Source organism: Giraffa tippelskirchi, chromosome 8 (genome assembly GCF_054371585.1).
Source record: "Giraffa tippelskirchi isolate mGirTip1 chromosome 8, T2T-mGirTip1v1.2.pri, whole genome shotgun sequence".
Lineage (NCBI taxonomy): Eukaryota > Metazoa > Chordata > Mammalia > Artiodactyla > Giraffidae > Giraffa > Giraffa tippelskirchi.
The window spans coordinates 49,011,237-49,029,949 of NC_137282.1; the positions used below are offsets into that span (position 1 = coordinate 49,011,237).

Below are 18,713 nucleotides of genomic sequence, written 5' to 3' on the forward strand. Positions count from 1 at the left end.
ACGGTGATGTGTAAAAGAATGGTAAAAAAATTAGCCTGCAATTCAGGAGACGCAGGTTTGATCCCTGTGTCAGGAAGATCCATTGGAGAAGGAAATGGCTACTCACTCCAGTAGTATTGCCTAGAGAATTCTATGGACAGAGGAGCCTGGTGAGCTCTAGTCCACGGGGTCACAAAGAGCTGGACACCACTGAGCGACTAACACACATACTGCTGTGGAGAAAAGCTACGCTCGGGAAAGATTTATGAGCTGGGAGTAGGCGCTACTATGGCAAGAGGGTGTGGATGGGCCTCTCCTATAAAAGCATTTGGGTAAAAACCTTTAAGGGAGCAAGACAGCAATAGTTGATTCAAGCAGAATAGTAAATGATTTCAGAGACGTAATACCAACAAAAAGACGCTTGCTTAGCCTTGTTAGAGGAACAAAAGTGTCAGTGTGACTGAAGTGGGTAAGCAGGGTAGGGCAGGAGGTCAGGCATAGATGTAGCGAGCATCCTGGAATAGAAAGGGAATCCTCTTCGTCACTTTGGGCTTCCCCAATGGCTCAGATGGTAAAGAATCTGCCTGTAATGCAGGATTCCATCCCTGGGTTGGGAAGATCCCCTGCAGGAGGGCATGGCAACCCACTCCAGTATTCTTGCCTGGAGAATCAATCCCGTGGACAGAGGAGCCTGGTGAGCTACGGGCCATAGGATCGCAAAGAATTGGGACAGGACTGAAGCAACTTATCTCACATGCACAATAAAATACCACAGACTGGGTGGCTAATAAACAACTTTTTTTTCCCCCCACAGTTCTGGAAGCTGGAAGTCAGGGTGCCAGCATGGTCTGGTGAGGGCTCTCTTCGTGGTCTCAGACTTATTGTATCCTTTCCAGGGTCTCTTTCAGAAGACCACTAATCCCATTGGGAGAAATCTGACCTCACACCCTAACACCTCCCAAAAGGTCCACCTTAAATACCATCATCTTGGGCACTGTTTTCAATCTGTGAATTGTGGGGGAACACAAACATTCAGACTAGAGCAGGAAGGTGTTTGAATTGTATTGTGAGTCAGGGGAATCCACTGGAAGGTTTTCAGCAAGGATACAAGACTAGACTTGATTTTTTTTAAAGTCTTTTCTGTGGTGCTCTGGCTCCCTTGTATTCAAAACATGTAGCCATTCAGTTCTGAAACAGGCTGATTGCTACCGCTAGGCTGTGCACAGAAGTATAAGAACTCCCCTTTCCTTCAACCTAAGTGCCTCCTATAGAACTGGGCTGGGACAAATGAAAGGACATAGATAACTCAGCACATGAAATGAAGCTAGTTCAAAGTGAAGTGTGCGTTAATTGTAAATTCACTCTGGAATCCCAAGATTTAGTACCAACAAACCAAGTAAAATGTCTCATTAAATCCTTTGTCTTGACTACCTGTTGAAATAATATTCAGGATGTGTGCTGTTCTGCTAAGTCGCTTCAGTCGTGTCCGGCTTTTTGCGACCCTATGGCTTGTAGCCCACCAGGCAAGAATACTGGAGAGGGTTTCCACGTCCTTCTCCAGGGGATCTTCCTGACCCAGGGATCGAACTCACATCTCCTACATTGGCAGGCGGGTTCTGTACCACTAGCGCCACCTGAGAAGCCGGATATTCTGGGCCTATTCAGGATATAGTGAGTTAAAAAAAAAATGGCCATCTAAGACTTTCTTTCTGCTTTCTTAAAACGTGGCTACTATTAGATTTAAGATGACCTGCATGGCCGGGATTCTCTTCCTACTGGGCAGCAGCTGGACGGGGCTCCGTGCTCGCAGGTACAAACGTGCTCCAGGAGTTTCCCCTGCACCCTTCATTGGAAGGGCCGCCCCAGTAAGACTGAGGCTCTGGCCTGAAACTCTCTGGTTTTCCCTTGAATTCCCTCAGCCTCCAGCCTGAGTCTCTCTGCCTTCGGGGCGAGGGCTTAGGCGGTCCGACCAACGGTCTAACCAGCAGCCCTGGCTTTCGTGACACCCACTCTCGGGGCTGCAGGGGCACGAACTTCGGAGAGTCCTCGACCATCGGGTGGTCGACCGCACCAGTCCTCCGGACTCTCCAAGCCCGGTTTCCGCGAGGCGGCCCCCACTTCCTGGCCTCAGGTCTCAACGGACAGGAAAAAAAAACCAAACCAAGACAGTAACTTGGCCGGGGATAGGCCTGTCAATCAATAACCACCTCAGGCCACGCCCACTTCTGTTGACTCAACACCCATCTCAGGTCGACTGGGCGGGGCCGGATCCGTCACTGGCTTCCCCCACGTTCCCGGGACTCTCCGCGGCGGGGGCGTGGCTACAGCCTGAGAGGCGGGATTTCCTGTCTGGCTAGGGATGACACGATTCAGTCCGGAAGTCAGCACGCAGTCCGGCTCTTCTTGGGTTTGCGGGTTTGTGGCGTGAGCGTCTGGTGGGGTCAGGCCTCCGGTCGTTAGATTTCTGACTCGGTCGCTCTTTATTTCCTGCCTGGGGATGGCGACCTACACCTGCAACACCTGCCGGGCGGTGTTGGAAGACGCGGAGGCCCAGCGGGCCCATTACAAGACGGACTGGCACCGCTACAACCTGAGGCGCAAAGTGGCCGGCATGGCCCCCGTCAGCGCCGAGGGCTTCCAGGAACGGGTGCGGGCGCAGCGGGCCCTGGCGGAGCCGGAGAGCAAGGGCGCGGCCACCTACTGCACCGTCTGCAGTAAGAAGTTTGCCTCCTTCAAGGCCTACGAAAACCACCTCAGGTCCCGGCGGCACGTGGAGCTCGAGAAGCAGGCGGTGAGTCGGAAAGTGGCGCTCATGAACGAGAAGAACTTGGAGAAAGGGCTGGGCGTGGACAGTGTGGACAAGGATGCGGTGAACGCGGCCATCCGGCAGGTCATCAAGGCTCAGCCGTCCACGTCTCCCAAGAAGGCGGCACCAGCGCCCGAGGCGGAGCCCGGGTGTCCCGTGGCCGCCGGGGGACGTCGGACTCAGCCGCGAGACCCGGGCGAGAAACCTCCCCGGCTGCAGTGGTTTGAACGGCAGGCGAAGAAGTTGGCAAAACAGCAGGGGGAGGAAGAGAGTGAGGAAGACCTAGATGGGGACGGTGAGGACTGGCCTGGGGGCGGGGCGAGGGAGGGGTTGGTCCTCCCTTAGGTTTTCAGTTTATCCTTGAAGTTGGAGCGGGGAGGTGTCAGTTTTTAAGTGAAAATGACGAGTGAAGGTGGTTTCCATGCTTTCTGAACTGACTGGTGTGGCCAGCATCCTTACAGGGCATTTTATCAGTTCAGTCAGTCAGTTGTCAGTTGAGTCGCTCAGTCATGTCCGTCTCTTTGCGACCCCATGGACTGCAGCACGCCTGGCGCCTGGCCTCAGTGTCCATCACCAACTCGTGGAGTCTACTCAAACTCATGTCCATCGCATCCGTGATGCCATCCAGCCATCTCATCCTCTGACGTCCCCTCACTGTTGTATTAAATAGATTCGGATACTTGAAACCTTAAGATGGGCGGAGGGTGAGAATTAGCTTAGTAAGTATTTGTAGAATGAATAGATCCTTTCTCTGTTTATTGAATGGGGAGATTTTTAACATATGCAGAGAGGTATACATTATCCCCCACACTTTCTGATGTAGAATGTGTTATTTCTATTGGGTATCTAGTTATGATGACTTTGCACTTAACATAGTTTGATAAAACCGTGAACTGAGAGGTTCAGAATGAGCTAACTAACCTGAAACGTGAGGTTTGAGCCTTCAACCTAGCTTCCTTGGTGAGTTTTTTTTTCCTTTCTTCCCCTGTGGCATCTCACATCCCACTAACACTGATAGAAAGTGTTCATGTATACTTAAGAAAGGAGCCAAAGTCCCCTTCAAGGGGTTTACTGTGCCCTGAACAAGGAAGACTAAGGCATTCCTTAGCCATGCAGGCTGGTGAGTGGTAAATGAATAGCTAACACTGACATCTTCAACTAATTTTGTTTTCGAAATCTCTTGCTTGAAGACTGGGAGGATATTGATTCTGATGAGGACTTGGAATGCGAGGATGCTGAAGCCACAGAGGAGGAGGAGGAGGAGCAGGATGCAGAGGAGGAAGAGGCAGGAGGAAGCACCCCCCTTGGTGCCATCCCCATAACAGACTGCTTGTTCTGTCCGCATCACTCAAGCTCTCTCACGAAGAATGTGGCTCATATGACCAAAGTCCACAGCTTCTTTATTCCTGATGTAGAATATCTTTCAGATCTTAAGGGACTGATTAAATATTTGGGTGAGTATAATGTTCTTTTCTTTTTTAATGATGAAACACTGCCTTATTGGGGGGCATTAACTTTGTGTTTCTCACCAGTCTTGGATTGAATGACATGCTGATTTTGTGAAAATCAAAAACTTGGTACCTATTTTTTGAATTGTGATGAGATAGATGATGAGATGTAATCTGGCTGCAAAAAGCTGCTTTCATATCTTTTTCTCAACTTATTTTTCCAGGAGAGAAAGTTGGTGTTGGGAAGATTTGCTTGTGGTGCAACGAGAAAGGGAAGTCCTTCTACTCCACGGAGGCGGTACAGGCGCACATGAATGACAGGAGTCACTGTAAGCTCTTCACAGATGGGGACGCTCTTCTGGAATTTGCGGACTTCTATGATTTTAGGTCAGTCTGGTTTGTAACATGGAGTGAAGCAAACTCATCACATTCGCATTGGATTCATGTGTGCCCCTCCCTAGTAACTGTGTCTGGCTCTGTCGGATATCCTATTGTTAATACCTCTTAGAACACTTTTATAAGAGGTGGGTATTTCGTATCATTTTGTAAATGAGAAACTGAGTATCACAGAGTTAAACACGCATGTCTGACAAAGAGACGATCTCAGGCCCAAACTTTTAAGTTTGTCTGGTTTGAAAACTTGTGGTGTCTACGGTCCGAAGTTCAGTTTTGCCTGAGCAGTTGGTTCTTAGTGTCAGTGTGCCTATGACCTAGCACCGGTGTGCTTTGCAAGCAGGTGTGTGTCATGACCATGCCAGGAGTGCAGAGTCCACCTGATACAGGTGTTCAGAAAAGTCCTGGTCTTTTAAGTTGTCCTTTTGCATTTTCCTCCTGATTTCTCATTTCTCACTTGTCCTGACAGTTTTTCATTATAGCCACTTTGGCAGCTGTGTAGGGATAAAAGTGGCGACTGTGTAGGGGTAGCCATTGTGATTTTGATTTGCGTTTCCCTGATGAGAACTAATGCAGTTGAGAACCTTTTTAAATGTATGTTTACTGGCCACTTGGGTATCTCTTGTGGTGTCCGCTTATCTGCCTTACTGTTAACATTTTAGTGTGCGTTTCTCCAGTTATTTTCTGTGTGTATTTGTGAACAGTTAGAGAAACACAGAGATTCTTCTAGAACTGCAGTCTTAATGTGCTAATTTCTAGATGTACTCATGTCACTCTTTGGGGTAATTAAATTAAAAATTAAAAAATTCAGTTCTTCATTTGCACCACCTATATTTCAAGCCCTATGCTTAAAAGCAGATATGCTTTGAAAGTAGCCACCATAGTGGACTTGCGGACTGAAGATTTGTATCATCACAGAGTTCTCTTGGACTGTGCTGTTCTAGAACTTGTTTCTGTAAGAATTTAAATTGAGGAGAGCTGCATCTCCAACAGTCTCCTCCTCTTCCCTTGTTTGCCAGCCCTCCTTGAGAGAAACAAATACACAGGTGAGAGATCTGTTATAGGTTATTTGCTCACTGTTTTTAAGAACAATTTTCGGTTCTCAGCAACATTGGGCAGAAGGTACAGCAGTTTCTTATGTACTCCTTACCCCACAAGTGCATAGCCTCCCTCATTATCAGCATCCCTCAGTGGCACATATGTTGCAGCTGATGAACCAAGTTGATCTACCAGTTATCACTCAAAAGTCCATAGTTTAGTGTTCACTCTTGGTGTTGTCTATTCTGTGAGTGTGGACAGATGTACATATAATGGCATGTATCCGCCATTAGAACATCACGCAGAGTAGTTTTACTGGCCTGTAAATCCTTCATGTTTTGCCTGTTCATCATTCTCCTCCACCCGACCCCTAGAAAACAGTGATACTTAATGTCTCCATATTTTTGCCTTTTCCAGAATATGGTATGGTTAGAATCATACAGTATGTAGCCTTTTCAGGCTTCTTTCACTGCTTCTTTCACAGTAACATGCTTTTAAGGTTCTTCTGTGTCTTTTCATGGCCTGCTAGCTCATTTTTTTTCTTTTCTTTTTTCTGGTGTAATCTGAAACTATTCCCTTGCATGGATGTACCACAGTTTATTTATCTAGTCACCTATTGAAGTCCATGTTGATTTCTTCCAAGTTTTACGAATTTGGATAAATCTTCTATAATCCACATGCAGGTTTTTGTGTGGACAGGTGTTTTTGACTCCTTAGGGTAAATCCAAGCAGCAGGCTGGGTCTTATGGTAAGAGTATGTTTGGTTTTGCAAGAAGCGGCCAGCTCTTTCAAGGTGGCTGTGCCCTCCTGCATCCCTGCTGGCAATGAAGGATTCCTTTGCCCAGACCCTCCCCAGCATTAGATGTTCCAGGTCTGGGCCATTCTGATAGGTGTGTAGTGATATCTCTTTGTTTTAGTTTCCATTTTTCTGATGATATATACAGTGGGGCATCTTTTTTATACTCTTATTTGCCACGTGTTTCTTCTTAGGAGTCTGTTGAGGTCTTTGGCCCATTTTTGGCCAAATGGGTTATATTTCTTACTGTTGAGTTTTAAGAGGTTTTTTTACATTTGGATAATAGTCCTTTATCAGATGTGTCTTCTGCCAATACTTTTTCCAAGTCTTCATCTTGTATTTTAATTCTCTTGATACCATTTTTCACAGAGCAGAAGTTTTTAATATGAATGAAGTTTAGCTGATAATTCTTTCTTTCATGAACTGTGCCTTTTGTGTCATGCCTAAAAAGTCATCACCAAACCCTAAGTCATCCAGGTTTTCTCCGATATTATCTTCTAGGATTTTTTATAGTTTTGTATTTTACATTTAGGTCTGGGATCCAATTTGAATTCATAGGCTATCTGCTTACTTTACTAAAGAGAAAATGGTAGCAAATTGATTTCTCTCCAGAAGCTTTCAGTGTAGTCCCTGCAGACATTAACCCCCACCTGCCACCCCATTAGTGATCTAGTAGGTTTGCAATATTTTAGTGAGATTTGAGGTCTTGGTCTGTGTGTTAATGGCATTCCATGGTTCCAGGAGTAGCTACCCAGATCACAAAGAAGGTGAGGACCATGATGAGACTGAGGAGCTGCCCTCAGAAAAGACCCTGGATTATGACGATGAAACCATGGAGCTGATTCTCCCTTCCGGTAAGTGCATTTTTCCAGAATACATACTTTGCACCATTGAGATTATCGGATAAACATGTTCCCATCACTTCTCTTCCTCGCTGTGGGAAGAGAACCTACAACTTGAAGTGTGTGTTTATGTTCCCTTGGACAAGGTAAACTCTGAAGGGAGCCCCGTAGCTCTGATTTAGCTGTTTTGTTTAAATCACATCAGTGTTTTCCTCACTTTGTTGTGATTTATAATGCTTTAATTGACCATTTCCTTTCTTTTAAATACATAAACGTTTTGTATTCTGTTTATTATCTGTTTTTTTGGCTCCATCTGGATTTTTCTTGTTAAACTTGACTTTGCCCTTATTCCTTGAGCTAACTCCTGTTTCCATGGTTGTTTAGACTTGCATGTGTTAGTCTGGCATGGTTGGATATGATTGACAGCACCTAGGCTTCCTGTTCATATTCTGGGTGCAGGGAGAGACTTGGAGTTTGAATTCTGCCTTCTCCTTTGGGAAACAGGATTAATAATGGTAGAATTTTATCCCAGATATGAAAAGAAGGAAAGCTATGGATATGAGAAGCATGAAATATTGCTTATAGTGCTATGCTTAGCTGATAGAAATGGGAGCAGCTAGAGAATATACATTTAAAAAGGACAGGGAATGGGATGATAAGATAATAAGGTCCTAATAATATATTTACTGAAAAATTAGCATATTCAGGCAGATAAATTATTTTATGTTTAGATCAAGTCTGTGAGTTAGATTCTGTTGTCCTTATGAGCCACCTGAAGCTTAGACAGGATGAGTAATTTGCCTAAGATCATGAACCTCATCAGTGAAGAGCCCATTCCACCTTTCCTCCACTGCCTGGGAGATTTGCAGTAATGGTGGGGGCAGGAGCAGCCACACTGCCAGTGGATACATGTCTGCCATGAAGGAACCACCTTGTGCTGTTTGCTCTCCACATGGAATATTGCTGTTCAGGTACAGACAGCTCTGCTTAACCCGGAATAATAACATTCTAAGGTGAAGGGCAGCTTTATACAGTGACAATTGGAGGAAAGTGTGGGCAGAACCTGTTTTAAGGATATAACTCCTCTACAGTGAAAAGAAAGCTATAATGCAGCAGATATTGTGGCCTGTACAATACACAGTAGTAAAACAGGCTTAAGTGTATCACAAGGGACCTAATCTCATCTTCCCCTGGTAAAATACTAATGCAGAACCTCAGAAATAAGTTTGATAACTTCTTTTTCTAAAACTATCTGCTTGGCCCCTTATTTCATTAGGTTCCCCTTCCTTGCATGCTAAGTCGCTTCCGTCATGTCCCTACTCTTTACGACCCTATGGAACCCACCAGGGTTTTTTACCACTAGTTCCACCTGGGAGACTAAGGTCACAGTAGACTTTGAGAAAGTGAATGAGCTGGTCCCTGCCAGCAGTGTCTGGCTGTAGCAGGATTACTAGGAATGTGGGATTCGTTTTGCAACCACTTGAGCCCTTTTCATTACAAAAGTCTGCTCAACAGTGAGCATATCCTATTTAAGAAATAGCCTATTTTGAGAGCAGTTTTCATCTGGACTTAAAATTTCAGAAGCTTAAAAACTCCGTAGCTGTCTAGACAACACATTGCCCAGAGTGATCCAGTCTCCTCAGGTTCACCAAAACCAAAACTGGGTGTCTTCTCAGGATCCTCTATTCCTCTCCTAAATCCAGATGGTGACTAATTGCAGTTCCTAAATGGGTTTTGAATATTTTTCTTTTTCTTCCTCCTTATCCATTTGTCTGTGTTACCATGAAAGCTTCCTGTCTGGCCTTCTCCAGTCTAATTTCCACTTGGCCACCAGAACATTGTTTCTAAAACCAACACCATTCTGTTATATTTCCTTTTCCCTCTGGAATTCCCCGGGGGAGCTCTGGCCTTCAGGGTTGCTTTGTCACCCAGTGGCTTTGTGTGCTTCCTTCTCCTGCCCACGTGAAGTTTCCCTCCTCTGGGCCTTTGCACACACGCTGCCTCTGTCTTCCTCTGAGACTCAAGTTGGGTTCCCTGCTCCAGGAGGCTGAGCTCAGCTCCCGCCCTGGGTGAGGAGAGTCTCCTTTGCTCCTGTGACGCTCGCACGGCCCTCATGGTGGGTCTCTTCTTCTTGGTACTTGTTGACTCACTTTCCTTCTGTCCCTGTTACTGTGAGGACCAAACTGGCTTCTTTCTTCTCAGCAGACCGCCTCAGACACATGGGAGCCACGTAAACGTCTGTTGATTGAGTGACTGGAAGGTTGGAGGTGACTTAAAAGCAAGGTGACTTCCTCGGGCCTGCCACAGGGCAGGTAAAGAGAGCCGAAGGAGCCACCCTGGGCTCCAGCGTGGCCTCAGGGACCAAGAATCATATTTACCTACAGCCCCGGGTGGCAGATTGCTCTGCCTGTTCATCACACAATCGAAGAAAGAGCCATGAGATTAACTTGTAGGTCCAGTTTCTTGGGTTTTATTTTTTAAGATTTTTTTTTTTTTATATGGACTTTTTTTTTTAAAGAAATCTTTATTGAATTTGTTACAACATTGCTTTTGTTTTATGTTTTGGCTCCGTGGCAAGTGGTATCTTAGCTGCCTAACCAGGGATCAAACCCACGCTCCCTGCATTGGAAGGCAAAGTCTTAACCACTGGACTTCCAGAGGAGTCCTATTCTCGAGTTTTTAAAACATGAACTTCCTTACTGACAGATGCCTGTCCACATACCAAGTCATGATGTCTTAAAGTATTGGATGGTGACCTCAGGGCAGCTCTTGAGGGAGACTTGGCAATAGTGAGTGACCCTTGTGGTCCTAGAGTACCGGGCAGTACTGTACCATTATATAGACTCCAGAGAGACCTAACCAACTGACAGGTACTGCCCCAACCTGGGGTAACTAGGCTCTGCACATCTCTTCCTGTATGTGCATTTTCCTGGTGAAAGGCCATAACGGCATCAAGTAACCTGTGTGGCCACACAGATTTTTTTGACCACGTGGATAAGTGTATTTTTTTTTTTTCTGGGGAGAGTCTGTATGTAGTGTCTAAAAAGCATGTGTGACCTGGAACCAGAAAAGGAACTATCTAAATATACATCATTCATTGCCTTCCTGGGTCTTCTTCACAGATGACTGACTTCTGAAACCTTACAATAGAATTCATTTAAATAGCAATAGTACATGGCTTTCTTAGTGAACCAGAAACTAGCAATATTCTGAAATTTTTTCCAGCTCTACAGTTACATATACTTTTACTGTCTCATTTTAAAAACCAGTCATCCTCTGATCATTCTTGGTTGTAATGAGATATGACAGTTTATCGTCCATTGGTTTTCTCCCTCAATACTGGTTTAGGGGTTTTTCAGTGAACCAAGAAAATAGGAACTCTTGAATAAACACCATATAGACGTGTAGTGGTATTACAGCAGTATATTCAATCACCTGGTTATTTTTTTGAACAGATTCACCATTCAGAAACCTCTGATTATGCTCAGTTATGATTGGGTCAGTGTGGACGTTAGCATGAAGCTGATTTGAGAAGGATTCTAATGGGGAGAACATGGTGATATTTAATCAACTACACTTAGTGGAGTCTGTGCAAAACTGGTTTCAAAAGCAGCAGGTATTTGGGATTCCTTGACTCTAGTTGCTTCAGGTCAAGTTCAGTTCAGTCGCTCAGTTGTGTCTGACTCTTTTCGACCCCATGGACTGCAGCACGCCCGGCATCTCTGTCCATCACCAAATCTCAGAACTTGCTCAAACTCATGTCCATTGAGTTGGTGATGCCATCCAACCATCTCATCCTCTGTTGTCCCCTTCTCCTCTTGCCTTCAATATTTCCCAGCATCAGGGTCTTTTCCAAGGAGTCAGTTCTTTGCATCAGGTGGCCAGAGTATTGGAGTTTCAGCTTCAGCATCAGTCCTTCCAATGAATATTCAGGACTGATTTTCTTTAGGATGGACTGGTTTGATCTCCTTGCAGTCCGAGGGACTCTCAAGAGTCTTCTCCAACACCACAGTTCAAAAACATCAATTCTTCAGCGCTCAGCTTTCTTTATAGTCCAACTCTCACATCCCCATACATGACTGCTGGAAAAACCATAGCTTTGACTAGACGGACTTTTGTTGACAAAGTAATATCTCTGCTTTTTAGTACACTGTCTAGGTTTGTCATAGCTTTTCTTCCAAGGAGCAAGAGTCTTTTAATTTTATGGCTGAAGTCACCATCGGCAGTGATTTTGGAGGCCAAAAAAATAAAAGTCTGTCACTGTTCCCATTGTTTCCCCATCTATTTGCTATGAAGTGATGGGACCAGATGCCATGATCTTGATGATCCCAGAGGCAGTGACATAGAGCATCCAGTAGAGGGCGCCATGAGCATTTGTATCCAAGACTGGTCGGCTCGGTTCCCCCTTCGCTCTTCAGTTCCTGTGGAGCAGGTTGGTGTGAGGACACCTCCAGTTAGTTGCCGACTAGCCAGAAAAATATGCCACTGGATCTACAAGAGATACATAATCAATCTTAGGGAAATTACTGTTAGAGATACTTTCTTTTTCACTGTCTAGTGTCAAATGTTAGGCTATTTGTTAAGTAGGAGTAGGCAGTCTTTTTCATTTTAATTGAAGTATAGTTGATTTATGCTGTTGTTTGAGTTTCTGGTGTACAGCAAAATGATTCTACATTTTATATAAATGTATATGTGTGTGTGCTTTTTCATTTTTTCGTTATAGTTTATTACAGGATATTGAATATAGTTCAGCTGTGCCGTACAGTAGGACATTGTTGTTTATCTATTTTATACATAGTAGTTTGTATCTGCTACTACAGTTACAAAGCCCTAATTTCTCCCTCCCTGACCCTCTTTCCTCTTCAGGAACCATAAGCTTGTTTTCTATGTCCCTGAGTCTGCTCTGTCTTATTAAGAAGTTCACTTGTATCATATTTTACATCGGGAGCGGACAGTCTTGTAAGCAGTTATTACTGTGGCAAAAGATAGATGGACAGGTGGTAGCTTCAGCCTGACTCAGATACTTGCCATCTGTTATTTGTGGACAGGCACGCTGTGTTCTGTTACGAGTTCTCCTTGGTGAGGGTCTTCAAGTTGAGCTGTCCTCAGCACCTGTACTGGGTGCTCACTGTCATTGCCGCAGGACGGGTAGCTCTAAACGTCGTTTCCAGTTCTCCTACCAGGTGTCAGAAACCTTGGCATCAATTCATGAAACCTCTTCAATCATGTTTTAAAAGACAGCCTTCAATAATACGTATTTCTAAATGCTGCTTACGAATGTAAATAAATCAATTTAATAAGTCCTAATGAGCAGCATTATCTTTTAATGAGTCTGAGGAAATCATTGTTGCAAACTCAGAGCATCCTGACCTACGTTATAAATAGAAAGTCGTCATCAGCCCTGCTGGGCTTTCCTGCTGGAGCCTCCATGTGAGTGCAAGCCTTCCCCATCGCTGTGTCTCACTGGTTTGTGGTGGTCTGGGAGCTGTGTTCACTCTTCCCCCGCCAGAACAATCGGGTCCAGGGAGACGTCTTTCATCCATGTTAGTATGCAGAGACCACAGCATCCTGGAATTGAAAATCTCTTTTTTTTGTCGTCTCCTGAGTCTGGTCTCAAATCAGTCACCTGGAAGTAATCACTTATTCACATCTGCGTGGGGAGCAAAATGTTGCCCGGGTAGCTTGTCAAGTACCGGGACGTCACACAAAATAACCTGATAGAGTTTTTTCTAGGAGCTTAAAAATCTAGATCCTAAAAGCAAATATAGCCATCTATAATAGTTATAGTATTCCATTCATGGTCTTTCTACCCAAAAAACTTCCAACATTTAGGAAGCAGTAGGTCGGGGTTTCTCCACTTTAGCACTGTGGACGTTTTGGGCCAGAGAATTCTTTGTTGAGGGGCTGTCCTGCACACTGTATGGTGTTTAGCCAAGTCCCTGGCCTCCACCCACTAGGTGTCAGGAGCTTCCCTCTACCTGTGACAGCCAGCAGTGACTCCAGTCATTTCCACATGTCCTCTGGGGATAAAGTCACCCCTGTTTGAGAAGCACCGCATTAGAGAATGTTAGCAGAGGAAAAGTGGATTGGCTTCTCTTCTAAACCCAGACTGTGGCTTGTAGAACTAAACGTTGGTGCTAAATCTTTTTTTCTGAAAAAGAAAGTTAAAATTCCTTGTCTCCTGGGATCCTCATATCTGTATTAGTAGCGATGGCCATGTGAATTTCTATGGGGGCATATTGTAAGTACGGATGCTGCATTTTTCACCTGACAGTGACTTGCCATTATCTCTTTTTGAATGTCTCTCTTTTGTTTTTTTCTCTTTAGCTATAGACTTAATTGTTTGGATATTTGCAACTGTTATTCTATACACAAATTTTAATTTCTTACAAAACGCTATATTCCATATTGCTAGGTCACTTCACTCTCCGTTTTATGCCACATTTACATCAAGAAGTATTTCTGCAAATCACAGTCTGCCTGGTTGTGTGTTGTTGTTTAGTTGCTAAGTTGTGTGCAACTCTTTGCAATGCCATGGACTGCTCTATACATGAGACTTCCCAGGCAAGAATACTGGAGTGGGTTGCCATTTCCTCCTGCAGGGTCTTTTTTTTTTTTTTTTTTTAATAAATATTTTTTTACTCATTGATTTGGCTACACCAGGTCTTAGTTGCAAACTTGAAATCTTTAGTTGTGGCATGTGAACTCTTAGTTGCAGCACGTGGGATCTAGTTCCCTGCCCAGGGGTCGAACCTGGGCCCTCTGCTTTGGGAGCACAGAGTCTTAGCCACTGGACCACCAGGGATGTCCCTCAGTGTCTCTGCTCGGGTTTTCCTTCTTTCCCTCGTTGGTTACCATAAAACTTCATCTTTCTTCAGCTGGTAGAACAGTGTTTTTTTCTGGCACATGCGTTTTCCAGCTAGATGAATGTGAAAAGTGATTTGGAAAGCCCTTGCTTTATAACTCTGCTTTGAAAAATGATCCAACTTTGTGCTTCAGTAGTATTCTTTCGAAAACCAGGTGCCAGGGTGGGTCATCGCTCCTTGATGAGATACTACAAACAGCGGTTTGGCTTGTCGAGAGCTGTGGCAGTTGCTAAGAATCAGAAGGCTGTGGGCCGGGTCCTGCAGCAGTACAGAGCCTTGGGATGGACCGGCAGCACAGGTACGTCCGTGGGAACCTCCCGGGCCAGCCCAGGAGGGGCGCATTACACAGAGGGGCTCGGGTGACGTGGTTCTCTTCACTCTGTCCTTCTGTGTCCTCTCTAGGGGAAACTTACCGTCTTGGCCTGTGACCACTTGAGACATAAATGGCGATAAGCCCAAAGCTCCATGACTTAAAAACTTCATATTCCCCAGCACAGTAGCTTTTTAAAACTGCCTGTAAACCATTAACTTTTTTTAGGAGGTATAATTATAAAAAATAATTGCTTAGTAATCATCAAAGGCTGAAATTCTAGAGATTATAGAGAGGAACTAAATAATGTCCTTGAGGCAATAGTTTGAGCTGTGGAGTCAAGCATGACTTACCTGATATTCTTATAGGTTCTTATACCAAGAGTCTGAGTAATTAATCGAAGCCTCTGCTTTCTTACTGATAAAATGAAGGTGATATTAATAATATCTACTTATAGAGTCGTGCAGGTTGAATGTCATAAAGCATGTATGACATAGTACGTGCACATAATAAAGGCCGGCTATCATCCTTCGTTTTGAAATTTTTCCTTAGAAAGGTTAGTAAGACTCAGAGGGCTGAAATTGTTCAGCTTTGAAACATCATCAGTATGAAATTATTTAAATCTATTCTGATGTCTGCTGAGTGCAGCTTGTTATGCTTGGATCTTCAAGGAGAACGTCAGTCCACTGAAAACAGGAGAGAGGGAAGAGGTGCTTTCCGATGACCTGGAAGGTGCTGACACCAAAATCCATCGTCAGTTCCTCTGTGTTTATATATACACGTGGGTTCCCTGACTGGGACTCCCTGGGAGCTGTGAGGCCACTTAAATGTAGTGGACAGACTTCCTGTTAGTCTTGTCAGGAATTCTTGTCTGACTTGGTTTATAGTCTGCCTTTCTCTGTGCCTTTGGTCAGTGGGCTTCACCTTTTGGGCTTCTGGACCTTTTCAGATGATGAAAACTGAAGAGGCATGTATATATAGAGAGCAGTCCTGGTGCGCAGTGGAGGGTGCACGTAACCCCCCAGGGCTCGTTGGATAGAGACATCAGATAATAACTCCTATTTAAATATTAGAGCCCACTTACCCGAAACCAGCTTTGATTCTCTGCCAAATTGGGTTTTCTCTGATCACAGCTCACAGCCCTTTGCCTCATTCTCACCCCCTTTCCAACCCCAGGAGCAGCTCTGGTGCGCCAGCGGGACATGCAATATGTCCAGAGGATGAAGTCGAAGTGGATGCTGAAGATGGGGATGAAGAACAACGCCACCAGGCAGATGCATTTCCGGCCCCAGGTGTTGTTCTGATCGGCCCTTCTGCTGCTATTTCCCCTGTACTTCCTCTGTCCTGACCTGATAATAAAAGTCAGGATCAAATTGGCTCTCCTGTGTCGTTTTTGAATGGGGTTGAGGGATCGTCTTTTCACTCAGTGAGTACTGTCTGTACTGGATGCAGGCCCTGCCCTGCTCCTGAGAGGTGCTGTGTAGTTTTGGCTTGGAACTGATTTAGGGCTGTCACAGTAGCGTGGGGGACTCAAGAGTGACTTGTCTGCTCTGAGCCTGGCTTAATGTTCAGAGGAACACCTTACTGTGTCCTGGAGCCATGACCCGCATTAGGTGCTTTGAAGCTTCTGGGGGAGTAGAGTGGAGTGTCCCTCATTGGAGTGTACTGCAGCTCCCGAGGTGGCGATGGTCTCTGGGCACTTTCATTAAATCCAAGCAGAGTAAAAAAAGCATGTCAATGGCTGGCGGTAAAAGTTCTTTCTTTTTAATTTGTTTATTTATTTTTGGCGGTGTCGGGTCTTAGTTGCAGCATGCTGGATCTTCATTGTGTCATGAGGGGTCTCGTGTTGCTGCGCACAGGCTCTGGAGCTCTCAGGCTTCAGTAGTTGTGGTGCACGGGCTTAGCTGCCCTACAACATGAGGGATCTTAGTTTCCCAAGCAGGGATCGGACCCAAGTCCCCTGCACTGCAAGGTGGATTCCCAACCACTGGATCACGAGGGAAGAAGTCCTTCTTTATTTCTAACTGTGATCCAGTGCTCCCTTTAGGAGGAAAATAAATGTAAAATGTTGAGTTTTCATTTTAGAAACAAAAACGATCTCGGGGTACAGTCTCTGAAGAGATGCTCAGTATAGGTGGTTTAGGGAAAAGGCCATGGTCTGTTGGAAATGAAAGTAAATGTGAAGTTCAAATCCACTGAGCTACCTTTCTGACTTTGGAAAGTGACTTGATCTTTAAAATCTGTACAGTGAAGTGTTTATTACCTCTCAGGTGGTTGTGTAATTAATTAAATCAGCAGTGGACCCATCAGTCACTTAGTCCCCAGCACAGACTAAATGCTTCAAGTTCTCCCAGGTGGAGCAGGGGCCCCGCTGAGGAAGGGGGTGTCTGGTCAGTGTGGTGGTCTCCCTGAGGAGTGGATTCGGAGATGCCCAGAGATCATACTTACCTTTACCATACATTCACCAGCCCTTGATTGCTATGGAGACACGTATTTTTCTTTAAATCTTAGATGTAGAATTGAATTGATTTTATTTCATTAGTACGAGGGTTCACTATCCAACAGTGGAGGGCTCCCCAGTTTAATTTTATTCCATCCTGTTTTCTAACATCCTCGTCACACAACAGTCCTCCACCCTGTTGTGTTTGATATCTTTAAATCTATGTCTTGGGAAATTATATACTGCTTGGCATGGGGTATGTTTTTAATTTGTACTTAATTGAATGTGGCCTTCCCAGGTGGCACAGTGGTAAAGAATCCACCTTCAATACAGGAGACACAAGAAACGCAGGTTTGACCCCTGGGTCCGGAATTTCCCCTGGAGTAGGAAATGGCAACCCACACCAGTATTCTTACCTAGAAAATCCCATGGACAGAGGAGCCTCGCGGGGTTCAGTCCCTGGGGTCACAGAGAGTCGGTACATGATATTGTGCTATATAGCTCTTGTCAGTTTTGTTTTTCTTGCAGTATTTTTTCACTCAACCTGATAAGCTTAATTCATCATGTAATTGTTGGGAGGCATCCATACCGTGTCCCCCACACAGAGCTTCCCTCCCCTTGCATCTGATGCCTCCTCCTGTCTAGCCTCTCGGCCCACAGCAGCCCTGCATTGTTGGTGTGCCTCATTTGTATAGGTGCCCTTTTCATTTTGAGACCTTTTTACCTCTTGAGTGTCGATGAGGACAGTTTGAAATATTCCATTTATTTATTATCTCCTTCCAGGCTTCAAAAGACCGGTTCTGACTTAAAAGTTTGTGAAGAAATCCACTACACTGCTACCTACATCATTTTAATAATTTTTAAAAATTCAGTTTATGTGCCTTTCTGGAGTAAAATTCTACTTGGGAATGAAGGCAAAGGAAAAAGATATGAACAACTCCTATAGTTAAATAAACATAACAATGAACATGAGAAATGAGCTTGTTTGGGAGGGGGGACTTCTTTGTGGTTCAGGAAACTGAGGATATGTCTGATAATTAAATCCCCTGTAATTCTCTCCTTTGATGTGTGTCTGTCTTTCTCTGGGTGCACTGTGCCCCAGTCTGTCTTGTGTAGTTGGGCTTCCTGGGGCTTCCTGGCTCATTCCCATGCAGCAATTTGCCATCAGGTCTCCCCACTTCAGTCCTTTCAAGGCCGCATGTTCTTTACCCAGTGTCTTAAGCCAGTCACATTGGAGAAGAGGCAGAACCTGTCAAGACTACCAGCTTAGAGTCTAAGGGAAAGCTCCCATCTTTAACCTCACACTCTATCATTCTGAATTTCACTGCTTAAATGTATTGTTGACATACTGCTTTCCTTTCTCCAATTATTTATTCACATTTTTAAAATTAAATATTTATCCAGAGTATCCAAAGTAAATTTTTATTAAATCCAAATTTTTTATTTCATTCTCATCAAGACTTCCTAATACCGATTATAAGATAGTTGTCCAAACTGACAGTGGATACCAAAGTAATCTTGTTAGCGGTTCTGCATCAGGACTGAGTTAGTGCTGGCTGCTGCAGCTGACTGACCGTGGCTTGGGTGGACTCTTTCATCCTGGGAGTAACCCCAGGATCAGCTAGCCCTTGAAAGTGGATCTGTCTGTCTTTGGTTGAGATATCAAGACTGGGATCGAAAGTGAGAGAATGTAATCTCATCCCCTCCATGTGTTTTACCCACGTCCCATGCAGCTCTGCTGACTGGTTTCACTGCTTGTCTGATGGTGGCACCGTCTGCTCTTTCTGCTTTGTGG

At 44.7% G+C, this 18,713-nt stretch overlaps 1 protein-coding gene across 1 annotated transcript; it reads left to right on the forward strand.

Moving 5' to 3' along the window:
* The first annotated feature begins 2,345 nt into the window (after positions 1 to 2,345).
* Positions 2,346 to 15,851, forward strand: ZNF622 (zinc finger protein 622). The gene is made up of 6 exons (XM_081519323.1): positions 2,346 to 3,080; positions 3,976 to 4,239; positions 4,458 to 4,620; positions 7,202 to 7,314; positions 14,323 to 14,466; positions 15,655 to 15,851. Exons 1-6 carry the CDS (start codon positions 2,477 to 2,479, stop codon positions 15,780 to 15,782), a joined length of 1,416 nt encoding a protein of 471 aa, XP_081375449.1. The 5' UTR covers positions 2,346 to 2,476; the 3' UTR covers positions 15,783 to 15,851.
* The last annotated feature ends 2,862 nt before the right edge of the window (positions 15,852 to 18,713 follow it).